We start from the raw sequence: 19,800 nt of genomic DNA, 5'->3' as shown, positions 1-19,800 counted from the left end.
TTTTTTTTTTTGCATGGCAAAGAAAAAACGGGACAAAAGGAAGACTGAAAGGGACGAGACTCGAACTCGCGCGGGTTGCCCCACCAGGAAACAGATGTTAAGCTGACCTTAACCTGGCGCCATAACCAACTCGGCCACCCTTCCATAAGATAGAAACTTGTTCTGATTGATGCACAATGTCGGATTTGCTGTCTACATATTCAGAGCATAGCCGGGGTCGTCACGGCGTTTGCATATTCTATAGAGCTGGCTTATCGCAATCTACAGGTACACCCCGACTATTCACAATCACAAGACCGACACGACAATCAGGCTGATTCCCCGGCTCTATTTCTATTCGCTGGCGAGAAGCACGAGCTTAGACTGTGGTCTTCCTACCGGTTGTTTTATTTTATTTTTTTATTTTTGGCAAGTTTAGTTTCTCGATACCTCTGCTCAACCATCACCGTTAACGGTTTTTCTCGCTTTGGTGCATACGCCATGCCCCCATCCAGCCATCGGTAGGAACGGGAGGGGGTATCGCGAGTCGCGTCCTACGTACGCCCTGCACGCTTCTAGCCCTACTCGGCGGCCACCAACTGCCACAAGGTCGTGCGCCCGTTGACAATTTGCGTCGCCATGATCCTCCCATCCGACGTGATGGCTCCTGTCACCACCGACGGCGACTTTCCGTTCTTCGCTATGCCCTGTGTCGACTGATCGAGGCAGACGCCGTTTCTCGAATCGCGAATCCGAAGCTTCCCGCCGTCCGACTGCACCGTTGCAACGAATCCGCCATCCCCGGGCACGCATCCGAACTCGCAACCCTTCATCTCGAGCTCCGCCCTGCTGCCGTTTTCGGGCCACCACGTCGTCAAAGCCCACGTCCCCGACTCTTGTCCCTTGCGCGAGACCACCATGACACGCTCTTTGCTAGCAACGAGCTGCACCGCCTCGCGCCCTTCGTCATCCCACGCCTTCTTTGCCTTGGATTCGTCCACCAACGACCACGTCGTCGCGTCCCAGCTCGTCAACCGCCCCGACCGATCGACGGTTGCCATGCGGCTCGAGTCCGGCGTGAATGCGAACCGCGCCGTCGGCAGCCCGTTCGTCCGACTCTTGCTTTCTCGAATCGTCAGCACGTGCGTGGCGAGTACCGTCTCCCAGACGTCGACGCATCCCGCCGATATCCACGCCAGAAGGCGCCCGTCAGGCGAGAATTGAACCGTGTGGAAATCCATCCCCGTCGAGAGCTTAGCCTCGGTTGTCCGACTTGCCAAGTCGAACGTCCACGCCTCGTGCATCGTACCTAGCCGGAAGGTGAGTGCGATTATGGAACTATTCGTAGGGGAGATGGCAACGCCGGTGATGTGGTCCATCACGATGTCGACCACTACGCGCCGAGGCGGCACGTTGCGGAGCGAGTTCCAAATGAGTATATCACAGTCACCGTGGACCGTTACAAAGCTGTACTTCGACATGCTCAGTAACCTGATTTGCGCCGGTATACCCTTCGATGGCGGAACTGTCTGCGAGAACTTGTACTGGACGCATATCGGCTCGCCCGAGCAGCCATTGCGTCGCGCGTCGTCATCGTCGTCGTCGTCGTCGTCGTCGTTGTTGACGTCGTCGACCTTGTCGTCCCTGTGTGACATGACCGAAGTAAGAAGCCTAGGTGGGACTGCTTTGTGATGGTGATGATCGCCTTCCAAGGCACATGGCCCTGTGCGTCATCGGGACTTCTTGTGGCTTCGGGTGTTGTGCTGGTCTAGACGAAGTAGAGCGATGTCAAGTCGCAGTCAAGGTTTTGCTTCGGTTGTCCAAGACGTCGCGAATTACCCTACTCGAGATTGGGGTTCCGGGTTGCATGCACCGCCCTCGGATGCCGCACGTCCTCGCCAATGGCATAAACGCCAAACCTAGGAGCCTCCTTCCCCTCTTTGACCGTCAGTTGACACCTGCAGATCCGAGGGCGCTTGGGCGAAGAGCTTTGACTGCGTGATGAGAAGCGTTCGATTCCTGGAGCCCAAGGTTGCGGGGGACTGCCATCAGACGGTTGATGTTCTGGCTGACCATTGGCGTCGATGGTGGCATCTGAAGTGGTTAAATATATGCCTAAATGATGTCCCGCCGTGCTTGACAAGCGTAGCTGTGCTCCTACTTTCGATCGAACGACGTATCAGCTTGCTCTTGGCGTGACTCTAAGCCATACATACCAATGCCCTACAGCTTGCAGTAGTTGCTGCGCTCCTAATGTCCGGCATTTCGCTTGGGCGACCCTGGGAGTTGAAGAGTTGGCACCGATAGCTCGGATGTCGGTTGACAGAGAAGTCGTTTCGGGTATGAGTAGTCGTGTTGTCCGGATCCAAGTTTCATGCCTATGCCGAACACGCTCTTTGCTCTTCTGGAACGACCAACGTCCGCGCCTGTACTGGGCGGCGCTTCTGTAGGCCGAGGGACGGAGGCTTCTGAACCACAGGGGCGGATCATGACTTGATGCTGGACCGGGTGTTATTCGCAGGGTTCTCGGCAAAACCCGGCATTCTCGTGTTCAATATTGCCTGGTAGCCCATCACGGCATTCCAACAATCGCGAGTTCGGCAGGGATGATTGTAGAACGAAGGCCCCTTATCTATTCATTTTTGATATCTTACAGAGGGGGTCCTGAATATGCCACATCAAGGTGAGAGATGCTAGGCCGGATGGGTCCTGATAGATGGCTCTTGAGCATCAAAGTGACGTGACCGGGGGATTACACTACATGTGAATATGCTCATGCAAGCACCCATCGAGACAACTTGGGGTAGTTTCTCAGTAGGGACAAGAACCATAGATGCGTACAAACCCAAAGTATTCTAAGGGGGTAAGGAAGGCCGGAACTTGGGAACACCTTCGTCACCATCCAGCCCACTTCACCACATGAAGGCAGCTTTCGTGTCTATCGACGCCACGTCGTTTCCGAGGAGAAATCTTGCTGGTTCTAGTTTGTTCATTTGGGTGCTCTTACGTTCATCTTCACCACGTCCGCCGCAGCCACCTACCGGTTTACTTGTCCTGACCAGGAACCAGCCGACCCTGCTCAGAGGTGTATGAGAAGTTCACAGTTCCGACTTCACTTTCTGTACCCATATTACTACTAGCACTCTTTTGTGAATTAAAGCGTGAGGGAGATGATAGTTTACCTATTCCAAAACATGAGGGCCTCGCCTGGCATCACCAGCTTTACCCGAAGCCTCAAAGCCGTCTTTTGTACGTTTCCCATGTCCTGACTCTCGTCTGGTTCAACACTCTCAATCTCACATGGCGGTATTCGTTTTGCTGTTCCATAAGGGATTCAGTCGTTTATCTTTCCGGTCGCTTTGGACACAGCGGATACCTCTACATAGTCGTCTTCTGACAGCACTCGTCGAGAATGGCAAGTTGAGAAGCCTCCACTAGATGGTTGTGTCGATTGACTGGTTTTCTGCAGATGAGTGAACGAGTAAGCAAAGGCTTCCAAGGTCCAACCCGAGTCCACAGTCCCGGTACTTGGCTCCAAGTCCTGTTCCACGCTCTAATTCAATGACGTCCGTTTCGATCCCTTTCAACAGAAGTCAAAAGATACCCAAACAGGCCGTTGCTTCCCCCAGATGCGATCAAGTCACACGCCTTTCTGCACTCTGCTTTCTTGGCGTTGGGTCTAACCAGAGCTACGTTCTATTTTAGACCCTCGCCGCCGTCAACCTTTCCGAGGGTTCCTCCATGCCCCTTTGGAGGGGAGTTGAGAATCTCCAGCATGCTCGTTTGGTAAGTAGTCAGCTGCGAGACCCCGACCCTCTCCATCCGTGGATTCCACACAATCATGGAAATACATTCACTGCTCCCTGTTTCTGACAATGCCATCCGTATTTCTCCCTCGAAGCCAGTTACTGTCTTGGGCCGAAGCTTCCATGCCCCAATGCGTTTCAAAAGACGTGATGGTTAGAACTTGGAAGGCATTGTTCTGGCTTTTTTGTGCACAAGACTATGACCTTCTTCCCGTCACGACGAGGAACAAGCCTCTTGGAAGAACAGATCAAGTCTCCAAAGTAGCAGGAACAGCAATGGCCGCCCGAGGACAGAGAACCCTCAGGCTGCAAAGGTCGATATCTAGACTAAGAGGGCAACAAAAGTTTCAAAAGAGTTGTTCTGAAGATACTAGTTCTACTGGCAAAGAACCGACAGCGAGGCAACGACAGCAAAGCTGACGCCAGCCAGTGGCCAACATTCAAGCTGAGATGACAACACCTCTCTGTTCTGACAACCGTCACGAGTAGAATTTCTTTATTTTGAGCATCCTTTTGCCTTCTGGTTTTGTTATTGAGCTGACTGGCCTCCTTACCCTCACACATGACACAAAAAGCAATGCGAGATAGCCGGTCGAGAAAAGTTGTTCATTGTTAACCGTGTTCGGTGACAGAGGTCCAAACGATGCCTCCCAACAAACAAAAAATATGTGTGGGGATGGACAGGAAATGAAGACAGCCTTCGAGTCGCAGGACATTAAGTGTCACATCAACCTAGCCGTCACAGCCAACCATGGTGGGAAGAGAAAGTCATCAGCATCAAGGAGCACGTTGCACTTCTCTCCATCCCCTGACGTGGCCTGGTGTTTGGAATGGTGAATTGGTATCTAACATAAATGACTAATCCTAACGCCACGCCATGCCCGCTGCCGTCACGACCTTCTACTTGGAGCATCTCGCGTCGCTGTCGGCGCCAAAGTCCTTGCAGACCTCCCGGCCGAGGGCGTTGATGCCCTCGACGACCCACAGGCGGTAGTTGGAGAAGATAAAGACCTTGCCCGGCGCGAAGGCGAAGTTGTTGGAGGTCTCGCCGAGGTGGATCTTGCCGAGCAGGATGCCGTCCGGGTTCCAGATGTGGACGCCGTCGCCGCAGCCGCCCCAGACGTTGCCGTCCGTGTCGGTGTGGACGCCGTCGGGGAAGCCGGAGTCGGCGTAGGCGAAGACGCGGCGGTTGGCGAGCCTCTTGTCGCCGACGATGTCGTAGGCGTAGATGGTGGCCGAGCCGGTGAGGTTGGCGTCGAAGCGCTGGGCGCCCGTGTCGGAGACGTAGAGGGTCTTGTAGTCCGGGGAGAACTCGATGCCGTTGGGCTGCTGGATGCCGTCGGCGACGACCTGGACGACGCCGGTGGCGGGCTCGAAGCGGTAGACGTGCCGGGGCACCTGGGAGGCGGGGCGGAAGTGCTGGTAGAAGCCGTACTCGGCGTCGGTGAACCAGAGGTCGCCGGTGACGGGGTGCTGCCTCACGTCGTTGACGGCGCTGAAGTTGCGGCCGTTGAAGCCGATGATGAGGGGCTCCGTCTTGTTGGTGTTGACGTCGACGGCGAGCAGCTTGGAATAGGCGTCAAAGTCGCCCTGGTCGCACCAGACCTGCATGGGCGGCGGGGCGGACTGGTCGGCGCCGGGCGGGTAGTAGGAGGAGCCGCCGTTGGCCTCGGCGAGGTCCGGGAACTGGGTGCTGCGGACGGAGAGGTCGTCGAGGGAGAGGACGGTGATGTTGATGTTGTCGGCGAGGGACTGGTAGTTGGACGAGATGTACATGGTGTTGTCCCGCTTGTTGTAGACACCGCCCTCGTGGAAGGCCTGCCAGTCGAGGTCGGCGATCTTGCGGGCCGTGGCGTTGGCGCCGATGATGTCGGCGAAGGAGGGCTGGTACGCCAGCAGCGAGATGGCCGGCGTGCTGAGGTTGGCGGCGTTGATGGCGGCGAGGTAGCCGGCGCCGCCGGTGGCGAGGGCGTGGAGGTCGACGTTGATGAGAGACATGCTGGCGGCGGCCTGGAGCCAGAGGGCGACTTGCTGGAGCGAGGGGACGTTGAAGGCTAAGCTGTCGCGGGAGAGACCGATACCGTCAAAGAACTGGGAGAAGCCGTAACGAGCGCCGGTGGTGATGGGTGGAGGAGGCTCGGAGGAGGATACGGGACGGGGAGCTTCTTTATGCTCCTGCTGCTGCTGCTGCTGCTGCTGCCCGTCCTGATTCAGTTCTCCTGAAGCCATGAGGGTTGAGGAACGACGAGAAGGCTTGGCGGCTCTTAGACTCTAGATCATGATCTGCAACCCGTGGGCCTGTCAAGAAAAGGGTGGAGCCTACGGCAAGGGGAAGAGGGAAAAAAAAAAAGGAAAATGACGTTAGGCTCGATGAGCAGAAGGCTTAGGAGGAGGCGTTACGGAGCAAGGCCGATGAGGCGAGTCGTGAGAGACAAAGACGGCCAAGGTCAAAATATCTGCAACTGGCCTTGGCGTTTAGGACGTTTACCCCGCACCGACAAGCCATCCCTGGCTTTATATGTGTATCCCTGGTCTGCATCCCTGGGCGGGAAGCAGGTCAGAGAATGGATTGACCGGGAAGAAGTCCGGCATCGCACGAGGTGGAGCTCCACGACTCGGACGCCGTGCACCACATCGTCCACAGTGGCCTTGATGGCCTCGAGTTTGTTTGCATGCATGTTGGCGCGGGGTTGCGGGACTGGACAAATGCCGGACGGTGTCCTTTCTACCCTCGGAGGGCCCATCACTGGAACTCGATGTAATGCGGACCTACGAGTTAGCGGCCCCCAAACCACTTTCAAGTACACCTAAGAATAGTAGTGCGAAATTGAGGAATGGAGAAGCCAGAGTTCGAGGTTGATAGCGTGCGGAGCCAAGGGGAAGAAGAATCTCTCATATTTCTACGGATACTCTGTACTCTACGCATGGATGCTGGGGGGTCTTGTCTTCTTAATACAAACCGTCATGGTTCCTTGAGGGCTGATAGGGCCGGACGTGGATAAGGACCGAGACATGATGTGAACTCTATTCTCCACCAAGTAGCTTATTGGCAACCCCATCGGTCTCTCAATCGGCATTCGACAGCGGTCCTTTTTGACGTGAAGACAAGTGGGCAGGGTCGAGCGGCATGAACACGGCACGAGTCTGGCCCGACGGTAGTGTCGTTCATCCAAAGGCTCCCGATGAGAGCTAAACTGTGATTAACACGACGCACAATAGATTGACGTCGGGATTCATGTCAGGGCAACTCTACTTATGGCGCACCGCCCCCCCCCCTAGTTGTGCCCATTGCCGTCATCACAGCCACTTGTTGGATGCGGGAAGGCCGGATCACAGAAGAGATGCGATGCGAAGCTTCGGGCCTGGGGGTAGACATGGATGCTGGAAAGGGGCATTGGACGCACGCTCGAGGCGAAAAGAGGGAAGAAAAAAAGAAGAAAGGAAAAAAAGGGCCGAGAAGAAGCAGTACCGGGACGACATGACTCTCGAATCTCAAATGGCGGTGGATCTCGTTCGTTTATATATAGTCTGTGCTAGCCTTGGCGAGTGATTTCCACCCTATCACTACTGATTACTGCCGACCTGGCAACTCGGTCTCGGGCGCTGAACGTGAAGATCAATTGCCGATGGTGGAAATTTCGATCCACGGGGAGGCCGAAGAAGAGTCCAGACACAAGCGAGGGACGGGGAGCAGTGGTTGTGTCTACCAGTCCAGCAACAGCGAAAAGGTTGTTCCACATACCATCGCGCGGGCTCTTCTTGTCTTATCCTCTTGTTTGTCTAGGATGAGGCCTTGGAACTTTTGCGGCTCTGCTGGCCAAGACTGTGTTTCTGCCATTGGTCATCAGTTGGACATGCCAAGATGATCATCGGAGGGGGGGTGCATGTTCTGCGCGCGCATGAGATAGATGGTTACCCGGCCGCTGGGGGTCCTCAAGGTAGCATCCGAAGAGGGCGCCGCGATGCGATTAGTCCACAGAATAGGTCTAGAATCCAGGGTTTAGATGACCCGGCTAGAGCCTTTATCGAACTGCAGAGCTTCATCCGAGAAGAAAGACGGATCCATCCAGGGCATTTCTGGCGCTTGATGCGACTGTTCCAAGGGCCTAGCCGTGAAGCCAGTGATGGCACGACGGCCTCTAACGAAGACAGACTGCTACGTTTTAACAGTGAAATTATTGGATGCTCTAACATCAGCTTGTAGTAAAACACCCGGCATCTGGGAAATACGTTGCCGCTGCTTCACGAGAAGTGGACTGGGAAGGCAAACAGGCTCAAAGCACAACCTCGGCATCACAAATTATGGTGAGTGCCGCGGGGCACAATCCATGTGACCAAACATAATGGGTGTAATGCACCTTTGTTATTTTGTCTAACTTCAGTTCATAGTCTTCCCCTTGAGCAAACTCCCGAGTTACAGTCATGGTATAATTCCTTCATCATGACTCAAAGTGACTTGGACTCGTTCCCAAACACAACTCAGCCTACTACATTCTCTTAGGGGGCAACATCACACAACTCCAAACAACTCTAGGGAATCAGGTCAAGAGAGTATCACCTCAAGCTCGTTTCCTTGTTTCCTGTAAGAAAAGGGAAGGCACATTGTGTTGTGCAGAACTTCATCCATGAACATAGACTGCAGGACTTGATGCACCACATTTTCCATAGCCCATAGAGCCTTCTAAACTTATGATTTCCTTAGGTAACAGACAGGAAACACGTCAGAAGGCTAACCTATTGCTTGAGGGCCATTCAGAGGTTGCTGCCAGCCTCACTTCTTCCCTTCGACTCCTAATCACGTGCCTCCTGGACGCGCTCACGACTACAACAAGACGCGTATTCTATCAGAACAACAGCTCAAAACCCAGGCCGACCTGTGCCTGCCTAAATACTTTCTTCAGCTGTCTCTTGTCTTGAAGAAAAGAAGGAAGGAAGCCTGCGCCCGGTACCCTCTTGCCTTGCCTTTCCTTACCCTTTTCCTCTTCCGCCTCTTTTTCTTTTTCTTCTTACTCCTCCTCCTCTCACTCACACGCTTCCACTCTCACACTTTTGCAACTCAACAATCAAAATTCACGCCTGTAAACAAAGCACTTTCGTCATTTTCAAAATCCCCTTCACGTAAGCTATTAACAACCTCTCACTCATCACTGGTCTATCGCCAAGATGAAGGTAAGTCCTTGTTTTTAATAGCCCTCCTGCGCCTTCTACTAGTACCACCCAAGACAAGATATACTAAGATTTTGACGCTCACGTGTATTTTCTTGCAGACCTCCGTCATTGCCGCTATTGCTGGCGCTCTTGCTGCTGCAGTCAATGGTGTTCCCATCATCGACAACGCCAACAAGGCTGTCGTCACCCAGGCCGCCCAGGCTCGTGCTGCTTCCGGCGTCGCAGTCGACCATGGACTTGTCCATGGCGTTGGTCCTCACCGCTTCGACCACATCCATGGCCCTCCTGTTGCCAAGATGCCCGGCTACAAGAAGCCTAGTGTCATCGACATCCTCCGTCCCTCGGTTTCCTTCCAGGATGCCTACACTCAGACTGAGATGCCCATTCACACCCTCAACCCCACTACCACTCGCATCCCCAAGGTCATCTTCACCAATGGCACTGAGGCTGTTCCCTCGACCTTCCAGACCGCATTCACTCTGACTCAGAACCTGGAGATGAAGACTTGCATCATCCGCTACAACCCCTATTCCAGCGCCAATTTCAATGACTGCCCTGGCCAGAACTCTGAGGACATCCGCATGAAGCGTACCCAGATGCCCGGCATGCCTACCAAGTCCATCTCCATGTCCACTCCTGCAATCAACACCGCTCACTCAACCAGCACCAGAGTTGGCAACGTGGAATGGATCGAGTGGTACCTGCTCTGCAGTGGTGACTTCTTTGGCTGGGTTCCTACCCAGTGCGCCACCATGACTCCTTATGCGCCTGCTGGTCCTGAGCCGTCCTTGATACTCACCACCGACAGCACCGTCATGACCACCATCAAGAAGAAGACCTCTTCTACTGAGGCCGAGCCCACCCTGATGCTGACCACCATCGCCAGCATGATCACCCCAACTCCCACCAAGGAGGAGGCTACCACGAACACCTCCACTTCGACCTTCACTGAGACCGGGGACCCCATGATCGAGTACACCTTCGCCAAGATCGCCAAGTCGCCCATCGTCACCCGTCTTGGCTAAGTCTCTCGCTTCCACACGCTCACAATCTTGTATCTTTGGGCTGCTGTTTCTTGGAGCAGGACAACAACACCTGGGGATGGGTTTGGTTTACAAGAAGGGTTCGCCATTCATGGAACACTGGACACATGGGGTTTGAGCAGAGATGTTGAGGGGTGATTCTTATCATTCAGACAGACAGGTTTCTTTGCTGCGGAGAAGAAGCACAAGGCTTCGAGGGTTGGTAGCATAAGGACCAGCAGCATGAGACTGCACTTGAGAACAAAATCAACTTGCATTGAACGCATTGCCTCTTTGGTTCTCCATATGTGGTATGCTTCGCTTTAATATTACAGGTGCTATCTTCCTTTGTGGGGAATGATGTGTTTTGGACCAAGAAACCAATGCCGACTCACAGTCCTTCTCTTCTAAAGGACAAGGACCCGCCATCCCCATGCCACATTGTGTACATCATCTCTATTACACCCTTTTACTCATCATCCCTCCTTGGGACTCAGACTCCTAAGAGTCCTCAAGGTAGACGAAGTCTCCAGAATCTGCCCCAGAAGCTCCGGGTAAGTCCACCCCAGAGCCTCAGCCGCCATGAGCGTCAGGCTCGCCTGGTCATCCCGCCCAGGCCGACCAGGGCCGGTCATGTTCTGCGATTCAATGTTAGAGCCGAATCCACATCAATTATCAGGGGCTCCTCGTTGCAATCTTACTGGCTTCATGTTCACGTCAAACAGCGCAAACTTGGACCCAGGGGAGTCGTCGAAGCGCCGCACGTCGATCCGGATGGGCGCCGCGACGCCAAGCACCTCGGCCACTCTCTCGCACTCCCTTGCGATCCGCCCGTACGTCGGATCCCTCTCTTCTTCTTCACCAGTGACGACCCTCGAGTTCGCGGTGACGGCCACGACGCCGTTGTACGGGGCGATGCCATCCTGGTGGTTGAAGCGGGTGACGATGGGGAGGGCCCGGTACGTGTTAGTCCCTCTATCCGGGGGCATCACAGTGACCGTGGCCTCCTCGCCGGCGAGGAACTCTTCCAGCATGATAGTGGGGGACTCGTCGAAGAGGGCTTCTGCGTGGGAGGTGAGATCCTCGAGGGTTCGACACACGCGCACGCCGTGGCTTCCCCGTCCACGGATGGGCTTGGCCACGATGGGGAACGGGATGTCATTCTTGCGAAGCTTGGCGGAGACGTCAGGACTGTGATGGATCGTCCAGGAACGAGGCATCGTGAAGGCGCCTGTGCTGCGGCGGAGCAGGTTGTTGACGAGCTCCTTGTCGTCGTACTTCTCGACGACGAGGGGCCCGTGGCCGACGACCCTGAGGGTATCCTGGAGCCGGTCGAGAGCGGTCGAGGTCTGCAGCGGGTGAGTGGCGAAGAGGATGGTGTTCGCCCAGAGATGGGTGGCCCCTCTCCCGACAGCGTCCAGGATCCCTTGCTCGGTGTCCGGGAAGCACCAGTCCGAGTCTTCCTCCGCAGAGGGCGCAGATACGGGACACACGGCCTCGACGGACCTGCTGGCGTGGAGGTTGTAAGCGATGTCGGCGCCCGAGTCTCGGTACCCTGTGGCTTGTTAGTGAACCCAGTCACAAGAAGAGCAGGACGGTGCAAGGGGTGCTCGCCTCCCGGCTTCATGGGCTTGCGGACGCCGTTGATGATGGGCGGCTCGATGGCTTGGTAGAGCACCGCGACCCTCCTTCCGGCCGGCGTTGAGGCCATTGATGAGTTGGCGGGCGCTGTCGAGCTTGTTGTTGATAGGGTACAGCTATGTTGGAGTTGAGGCAGTCGGGAAGCCCTCCGTCCTGACCGAGAGGCAAGACTGAGTGATTTCTGGATCTGAAACATTCGTTGGACTATTCGAGAGACGATACGAGTGGAATAGTCGCGTGTCATTGCAGGTACTGAGAGTTGAGACGACGGCGTCGTTCATGTACAATAACGATGCGGAGAAGTCCGTCGGTCGGAGTAATCCGTCGGAGGTATCCGTCGTATGTCCGGTCGAGATTCCGGGATATGCCCGGCCTCCGGCCCCCAACACGGATATGCCAAGATCGGCGTCTCGAGAGGATAAGATAGCTAGCTAACCGAAAGCCTTCGAAGCGTGAACTAGACCCGATATCGGGTATCGAGATGCCTCATGATCCAACCGCAACCCAACACCCCAAGGGCCTCAAGTCAAGTGGTGCCGAACATGTCCCACAGGCTCGGGAACAGCTCGTCAATGTCCGGCACGCTCGTCGACAGATACTCCTGCAGCTCGGGCACATCGACGGGCTGCTCCGCCAGGCCGGCGCCGGAGGTGGACGTCGCCAGCTTCTCGACGACGTCGGAGTACTGCGCGATGCAGAGGTCGCCGACGTCCCACCCCCTCTGGCGGTGGCCGCGCAGGGCGTCGACGAGGTCGCGCGCCAGCTTGAGCGACATGCTCTGGGCGATGCCGCCAATGGTGTTCTCCGTCTCGAGCGCGCAGCGGAGGAGGAACTTGGTCGTGGACGTGAAGGCGAAGGTGAGTAAGGGCAGCCAGTAGTCGCCGAGCTGGGGGTCCTTGAGCTCCTGGACGAGCAGGACGATCTCTTCGGCGGCGCGGCGGACCTCGAGGTAGCACCGCATGGGAATCGACGAGGACGTCGCGTGTTCGGGAGCGGCGTCGGCGTCGGCGGTAGCGGCGGCGCTGGCGGCCTTTTCCGCGTCCAGCTCCCACTTGCGGAGGAGCAGCTTGATGTAGAGATACGCCAGGCGGAGGTTCGCCGACCCGGGGATGTCGAGCCTGTCGCCGCCGCGGATGATACGCCGGCGCAAGCTCGGGTCGAGGGAGTCTTCCCACTGCGTCAGCAGGACCTCGAGGTCGCAGGGGCCGGTGGGCAACGCCTTGTCGAGGTCGTAGATGTGCTCCAGGTACCTGTCGAGGAACCGGGAGAGCGAGACGAAGGCGAGATAGACCGACGTCGCCTCGTAGTCGACCGGGTTGGCTGCTGGGCCGCAGAGCTGCTCCAAGCCGGGGATCGACACGTCGTACTGGCCGCTTCGCAGCTGGGGCGGTGTGCCGTACGCCAAACTCGACCTGACGATGATGACGACGTGGTCAGCATCATGTTTCCGTCCGTCAGACAACCCCGAGACATCACATCACTTCACGCGTCATACTCACCACTTGTCGTACACAAAGATGGCCCACCAGATCTTGGTGCGGAGCAGCTTCTCGGCCTCGGGGATGTCCCAGTCGGACGAGTCCCGGTTCAGGCCGAGCGAGTGGCACAGCGAGATGGCCGAGCCCAGCAGGAGGCCGTTACCGATGATGGAGGTCAGCGGCCGGCCGGCGATGTTGAGCAGGATGGCCAGCAGCGTCGAGATGCCGGGCGAGAGGTGGATCTCCGAGTACAGCGCGTCGTTGGTCTGGTTCCAGATGAACCTCGTGTCCGGGCGGTGCTGGACGGCGAGGCGCGGCGACTGGGCCCAGTACGTCATGGTGTGCGCGTAAAGACTCGACAGCAGGGCGGGCGAGATGTGCCGACGGTCCTCGGTGAAGCGTCTCTCAAAGGAGTGTCTGTCGAGGAGGGGGAAGCACCGGTTGGGTTTCTCGAAGAAGCTATCATGAACACCTTGAGTCAGGACAAGACGCACGTCAAGAGACCGGTCTAATGGTGAGACATGAACAGAGACAGACAGACACACACACACAAACAGAGGGAGAGAAAGAGAGAAAGACAGAGAGAGACTTGCAGCTCGACAATATCTGGCAGCATGGGCTCCAGCAGCTTCTCGATGATCTGGCATTTCAAAAACGCCGGGTTGCGGTCGTCCGGCACGCCCAGCGGCTGCTTCCTCACCGTTGTGAACACGACGGGTTTCCGGACGCCGCCGCCGCCTCTGTTGTCGTTTCGCGGGCTGGTACCCGAGATCCTGGTGCGCATGCTCCTGTCGAGGACCGACGAGTCATTGGAGAGGTAGGTGGACAGGACCTGGGTGTCCTCGATGTCGGCCGGCCCCACGATGTGTGCCTCGTCCTCGCCGCCGCCGCCGATGGGCTCAGGGTAGCGGGCGTCATGGGGCGTTGATACCGAAGGGAACTGCCTATCCGAAGACCTCGATTTCCCCCTGGCCGCCAACCCAGCGTCAGCTTGAGCAAGGGGCAGATGAGTTGCTGCCGGGGGGTTGAGGCTAAGATGAAGCTCGGCGGTTGAGACCTGTGTTGCTGTTGCTGTTGTTGCGGCTGCTATCCGGGGTGGTGAAGATGAGCGGCGGTGACTGCTCAGGTCCCTCGACTTGCGGGTTGCCTGAGCATTCCTCCACGCGTTCTTCAATGGCCGCGGAGAGGTGCCGACGGGAGCCGGGGGGAACTCGCACGACGTGCCGTGGGCTCGGCAGGTTAAGCATGTCCCTCCGCTTCGATCGACGTTACACCGAGACTTGCGCTTCCGGCAGGCCAGACACGCCGGGCGGAGGTGGGAGCGGTAGGGGCGCTCCGAGGGAAAGGTGTCGGTGTCGGCCTCGGACGCCATGGTCTAGCTGTTTTGCTTTGTTTTTTCTTCTTCTTTTTCCTTCGTTGAGACGGAATGTGGTATGCCGTTTTTGGGTTGGCCGTGGACAGTCTTGGTGATATTCGTTGTTATCTGAGAGAGGCTTGACCGCCGAGGTGAAGTTGTCCGCGGGTTAAAGCAAGTTTCCCGAGGGAAACTTTGAACCAATAAACGTCAAGATAACGATAACGGACCTAAGCGATTTGGTCTTTGTCCTTGGTTCCTAGCATTTCGTTCATGTGAGCCACATCACCATCTGTCATTTTTCGACTCTTCACTCGCTCACTCACTCACTCACTCACTCACTCCGCTAACCCGTTCAAGAGCATCGCATTGTCCGAAACCGGTTGCAAACATATCGAATGATCAGCTTGTTTTCCTTCACGATGATTTCAAACCAAATCATGCGGGGAATGGCACCCTCAGCTGGCCTAGAGACGATCAGAGCGCGCAGGAGCCACAACGTGTGTTTCGGCATGGAGCTCTCGTCAGATATAACTTTCTGATTCGAGTCTGATGGTTTGTTCTCGAAAATAGGATTCTGTTCTAGTTGAGTTCGCAAACCTAGGGCTGCTCCTCAGCGCTCAAGGCGGCTCGATTTCTAGGGCATGGCATCCTCGTCCATCTCAGAACAAACGACAACGGACTAACCAACCTGGCCCATCTCAGAAAGAGAACGTCAATCGGACGGACAGACGCTAACATTCGTCTTGCATCCCTCGAGTCTCCCAGTGTCTTTCGCTTACACACTCTGAGATTGGCCAATACGAGTGCAATGGTCTGTCTTGAGGGGGTTGCGGACAAAGCGAGATTGTCTTGGTCATCCCACGGCCACGCCAGCGAGCTTGGCCATCTCTTCTCTTGCATGGCCTGCCCTTTTGTCATTTCCCCCGCCCAGCCATGAAGTCTTTTCTCAGCAAGGACCGTGAGGATACGCCGCCAGGGTCGAAAATGAAAATAGCCATGACTGTCGTTATTGGACTCGAGATTGTTGGGGTTAGGGCTGAAGTCAGCCTCCCTCGCAACAACATCTCATCTCTGGGCGTCCAGTGCAGCAGCATCACCATGGTCGCAACGGCTGAGTCAAGAGGGCCACTGGGACACACGATTGAGCATCTTTCCAATTATGAGGAAGCACTGATGCTCCTTATTGTTTGACAGCTGTCAAACTGATGGCCACCCATCTCAAAGTCATGGCCCGCCCTTCTCATGATGCTTAGTCAAGACCCTGGACAGATCGAAATGATGTGCGTCAAAGGGGACTTTTGCTTCACACTACTCACGCCGATGCTCCATTGCGTCGCCAGCACTGGTGGGCGACATGGCCTTTGCAGCCCTGGTGTGCGGGATGGCCTGGCCGGAGATTCGAGGGAACCGGGGAATCACATCTCCACGACGGTCTGAAACGAGTCCGGCGCCGACACGGTTGCATTGCTAATGCTCACAACCGAGACCTGATAGCTGGCGGCGAGTGAGTTGGTACTGTAGACAGCATTATCCGTATCGAGGAGTTGCTGACGGGTAGATCAAGAAGACGCCTCTTTGGCCCTCTTGATCTCGCAAAAAGAGATTGGTGACCAGGCACGCGAACTTGGAAAGCCTGCCTGTCACTCCATTTTCGGGCGGACATCCCGGGTGGCCTGGGGCTCTTCGCCAGCATTGGAAATTCGGCCTCTTGGCCAGCGACTAACTAACGTGTGATAGTAATCTCTGATATTGACGCCACGAGACAAGCTCTCCCAGCGGCTAACCGATTTCAAACACCCTCGACGAGTTTCGGCGCGTCGCAGCACAGAAGGCATGAGGACTTGCCGTCCTCATCATGGTCGCAGACGGGCATAACAGGGGAACATGGGCCGAGATCGGGCATGGGTCGTGGGAAGCGTTGCATTTGCCCGCTTTACGTTCCACAACCCGGCGGATCGCCATGGGGCACTGGGGACACACACTGACGCACTGGGTCACCTTGATATGCATTGCCCGATATACCGGGCTCTTCTTCCGCTTGTTTTGCCATCGACGGACGGACAGAGCATGAATCACTGCAGGTTCGTGATACTGACGCCGGGGAGGCGCATGCCTCGGCTGTCTTCTGCGAGCCTGGCACAGAGCTGTAGATGCCGACACAAGACGAGTCATCGATACCGCCACCGTCCGCCGACGTTTTTCGTTGATTGCCAAGTGGCATGTTCTGTCTGCAGATGCCCTCAAGACGAGAAAACAGGTTGCCAGCCAGAGGAGCTCAAAGTTTGAACAAAAATGTGCCACCGCCACAGGCAAGGGGAAACCACCAAGACGACGGCGTGTTTGTTCACAGCCACCAGTCCCACGACTGCCAGGACCACAATCGACCCCCATCCCCATCCCCCCCTTTTTGCATCATGGGCGGATGGCTGCTGCAACAGGACACGGCAATGACTCGAGGGGTCCATGCCATGGACGACCCATGGGGTTGATTTCCTGCTGTGCCGCCTCCGTCCAATATTCGACGCCTCAAAGCTACCCTGATTCAGAAGCCACCGACCCTCTTTCTTCTTCGTTCTCGGTTGGGGTGTAGGTTGGAAACAAGGCAGCCAGGAACATGTGGCCAGCCAGTGGTGGCTAGAGCACCCAGACCCAGGATCAACATCCTTCCTGGCGAGGATGGATGCTCGATGCTTACCTTGTATGTATGCACGGTTCGTTCAACCCCCACTGTCAAAAGTCAAACCCTGTAGTGACGAATGGGAAGGGAAGCCAGGGCCAGATCTTCAGCGAGGAAGAGCATGACGAACTGGGCTGGCCCATGTACATCTCAAACTCTCTTTCCCCCATGATTCCAGGACCGTCCGTTTCATCCAAGCTGACCTCCGGGATGGGCGTGGCTAATATCGTTCCTGCGGGAGTGTTATTCTACCCTTTTCCTTCTTTTGTGTTGGCCGCTCGGCCTTACTTCTCCTCGCACTTCACCAGCCCAACTCCGCGGCGCAACCCTAGCTGGCCAACCAACCATGTCGAATATATTAGCATCTGACGGTGGTACGCACGGCAGTTCTCAGCCCCGGGGATGGTGCTCCGCAGACGAGGATGTGAGCCCAGTCTGACGACACGCGAGGCAAATATAGGACCACGGCAAGTTGAACAACGAATGGCATTCCGTCCCGGCCATGTCTCCAATCTTCAGCTCCCGGGCCATGAGAAGTCCCTGTTTTCCTGGTTGGCCCCCCTTTTTGGCCACCACCCATCCTCTGGGGAACGGGGACGTGCCAAGTCGGGATATTAAAGAAAGAGGAGTCCGTCTCGCCAAGATAGGGCTGCGACTGCTGAAGAAAGAAGGGGACAGAGAAAGTGAGAGAGAGAGTAAGAGGAGGAGAGGAAGACGAGCAGAAACTCAGACATCCCCGATCTTGGCTCTTTTCTCTAATTTGTTTTGTCTTGTTGTTTGTTTCTTGCCACGAGGAACAGACAAGACGACGCATCACCCGCTCATCTTACACACACGGATTCATGCCATCGTCGCGTGTCTTGGCCGTCGACCGGCTCAGCTTGCCCTCGAAGTCAAACGACACTCGCTAATACCCCCTTCCCCTTCTCACGCAACCATGACCACGGCACTGCTCCTGGCCGCCGAGGGCGGATCGACTCACAACCTGACGGCCGAGTACCTTGCCGAGGACTCGGGCGGCCAGCTCATCGGCATCTCCATCGCCTTCGCCGTCCTGACGACCTTCTTCCTCGGGCTGCGGCTGTTCGCCAAACGGTTTACCGCGAGCGGCTACGGCGTCGACGACTACTTCCTGGCGGCGGCGTATCTCGTCGACCTGGGCATGTGCGCCGTAGGCATAGGTAAGTAAGCTTTCTCTAGCGCTCATCTTTGTTTCTTCTTTTGTTTATTTATTACTTTCCCCCCCAAGCTCGGGACAAAACTTTTCTGACGCGCGTCCGTGTTGTCCACAGTCATGGTCAAGGTCGGCGGCGTCGGACGACACGTCGAGTTCGTCGAGGAGTTCCACCCGGCGCTCCTGGCGGGCTGGGCCAAGTGCATCCTCGCCTTCGAGATCGTCTACTTCGCGTCCGTCGCGCTGCCCAAGATGGGCATCGTGTGCCTGTACCTGCGCGTCTTCAACTGGAAGGGCACGATGCGCACCGTCGCCCACGCGCTCCTCGCCACCCTCGCCGCCACGAGCGTCTCCTTCATCGTCACGGCCTGCCTCCAGTGCCAGCCCATCGCCTTCTGGTGGGACCGCACGATCCCCGGCGGCCGCTGCGTCGATGTCCAGGCCTTCTTCCACGCCCAGAGCATCCCGGGTTTCGTGCTGGACTTTGTCATCATGGCGCTGCCGCTCGGGACCATCTGGGGCCTGAAGCTGCCGATGCACAAGAGAATCGCCCTCGTCGGCATTTTCATGGTTGGTAGTTTGTAAGTGGTCTTTCCTTTGGCGTCTTGCTGTCAGCGGGGAAGAGCTGTTGTGACTGACTGACGAGTTCCATAGCGGTGTTGTCGCGTCCATCATCCGTGCCTACATCTTCTTCCAGACATCCGCGTTTACAGACCGCACATGTAAGTTCAAATGGACAACATCCCCCATCACAGAAAGGATATCGGCTGACTGACTGGCGCAGGGGCATCCGTCGGCCTCGTCGGCTGGAGCATCATCGAGACCGGGACCTACATCATCGCCGCGTGCCTCCCCCACCTCCGTCCCATGATCTCCCACTACACGCCGCCCTGGCTCAAGTCCATGGTGCGCAAGACCATCTCGCAGGCCAGCAACTCCGTGTCCAAGGCGACGAACTCGAAAAACGTGCAGAGCCGCCGCCGCGGCGACGAGGACGAGGTGGAACTCACGGCGCGGCAGAGGAAACACATGACCGACACGGAAAGCGACACGCCGGGAGATGAGGAGCGCGGCTTTGCTGGTGGGATGCGTTCGCCGGTATCGGGCACGACGATCGAGGTACGCAAGTCGGACGACATGATCAACGGAGACTGGGCCCGGGAAGGGCAGATCCGGGTGACGACCGATGTCAAGCTGGAGCGGGCGCAGACATCGACCTTTCTCGGCGATGCGAAGTCGTAATATTTCAAGTACCTACAAAATGTCTGATAATAATGGTATCACGTTTAATTACATGAGGGGGGAAATTTACAACCCGGCTCCGGCAGCCGGCCCCGTACGGACTCGGGTCCCGTGTGAGTACGTATCTCCGGCTCCGCTCGGGCGGCCGAAGACCCCCGTCGTTGTCGCCGTCATCGTCGTTGTAATGCCTTCTTTACCTACACCCGAGTCATGCATGATGCAAGTGACAAATGACTGCCTGCCGAACAGAAGAAG

The 19,800-nt window shown here is 56.4% G+C and overlaps 6 protein-coding genes across 6 annotated transcripts; 2 read left to right on the top strand and 4 right to left on the bottom strand.

Moving 5' to 3' along the window:
* Positions 1 to 560: 560 nt before the first annotated feature.
* CH63R_01631 (WD-40 repeat protein) lies at positions 561 to 1,634 on the bottom strand (the record flags this gene model as incomplete). The annotated part of the gene is made up of 1 exon (XM_018296606.1): positions 561 to 1,634. The coding sequence occupies one exon, from the start codon at positions 1,632 to 1,634 to the stop codon at positions 561 to 563; it is 1,074 nt and encodes a 357-aa protein (XP_018164968.1).
* A 3,051-nt stretch (positions 1,635 to 4,685) lies between these two features.
* CH63R_01630 (SMP-30/Gluconolaconase/LRE-like region) lies at positions 4,686 to 6,014 on the bottom strand (the record flags this gene model as incomplete). Its single annotated transcript, XM_018296605.1, has 1 exon — positions 4,686 to 6,014. One exon carries the CDS (start codon positions 6,012 to 6,014, stop codon positions 4,686 to 4,688), a length of 1,329 nt encoding a protein of 442 aa, XP_018164967.1.
* A 2,934-nt stretch (positions 6,015 to 8,948) lies between these two features.
* On the top strand, positions 8,949 to 9,979 carry CH63R_01629 (uncharacterized protein; the record flags this gene model as incomplete). Its single annotated transcript, XM_018296604.1, has 2 exons — positions 8,949 to 8,954; positions 9,053 to 9,979. The coding sequence occupies 2 exons, from the start codon at positions 8,949 to 8,951 to the stop codon at positions 9,977 to 9,979; spliced, it is 933 nt and encodes a 310-aa protein (XP_018164966.1).
* Positions 9,980 to 10,452: 473 nt separating this feature from the next.
* On the bottom strand, positions 10,453 to 11,687 carry CH63R_01628 (Fungal specific transcription factor domain-containing protein; the record flags this gene model as incomplete). The annotated part of the gene is made up of 3 exons (XM_018296603.1): positions 10,453 to 10,614; positions 10,678 to 11,531; positions 11,573 to 11,687. The coding sequence occupies 3 exons, from the start codon at positions 11,685 to 11,687 to the stop codon at positions 10,453 to 10,455; spliced, it is 1,131 nt and encodes a 376-aa protein (XP_018164965.1).
* A 456-nt stretch (positions 11,688 to 12,143) lies between these two features.
* On the bottom strand, positions 12,144 to 14,467 carry CH63R_01627 (Fungal specific transcription factor; the record flags this gene model as incomplete). Its single annotated transcript, XM_018296602.1, has 3 exons — positions 12,144 to 13,029; positions 13,129 to 13,554; positions 13,647 to 14,467. 3 exons carry the CDS (start codon positions 14,465 to 14,467, stop codon positions 12,144 to 12,146), a joined length of 2,133 nt encoding a protein of 710 aa, XP_018164964.1.
* Positions 14,468 to 17,631: 3,164 nt separating this feature from the next.
* On the top strand, positions 17,632 to 19,545 carry CH63R_01626 (Integral membrane protein; the record flags this gene model as incomplete). Its single annotated transcript, XM_018296601.1, has 4 exons — positions 17,632 to 18,310; positions 18,422 to 18,884; positions 18,958 to 19,025; positions 19,088 to 19,545. The coding sequence occupies 4 exons, from the start codon at positions 17,632 to 17,634 to the stop codon at positions 19,543 to 19,545; spliced, it is 1,668 nt and encodes a 555-aa protein (XP_018164963.1).
* Positions 19,546 to 19,800: the final 255 nt, after the last annotated feature.

This window comes from Colletotrichum higginsianum, chromosome 1, assembly GCF_001672515.1.
Source record: "Colletotrichum higginsianum IMI 349063 chromosome 1, whole genome shotgun sequence".
NCBI lineage: Eukaryota > Fungi > Ascomycota > Sordariomycetes > Glomerellales > Glomerellaceae > Colletotrichum > Colletotrichum higginsianum.
The sequence above is the reverse complement of the archived record's forward strand: the minus strand, read 5'-3'. Positions and strand labels throughout refer to the sequence as shown.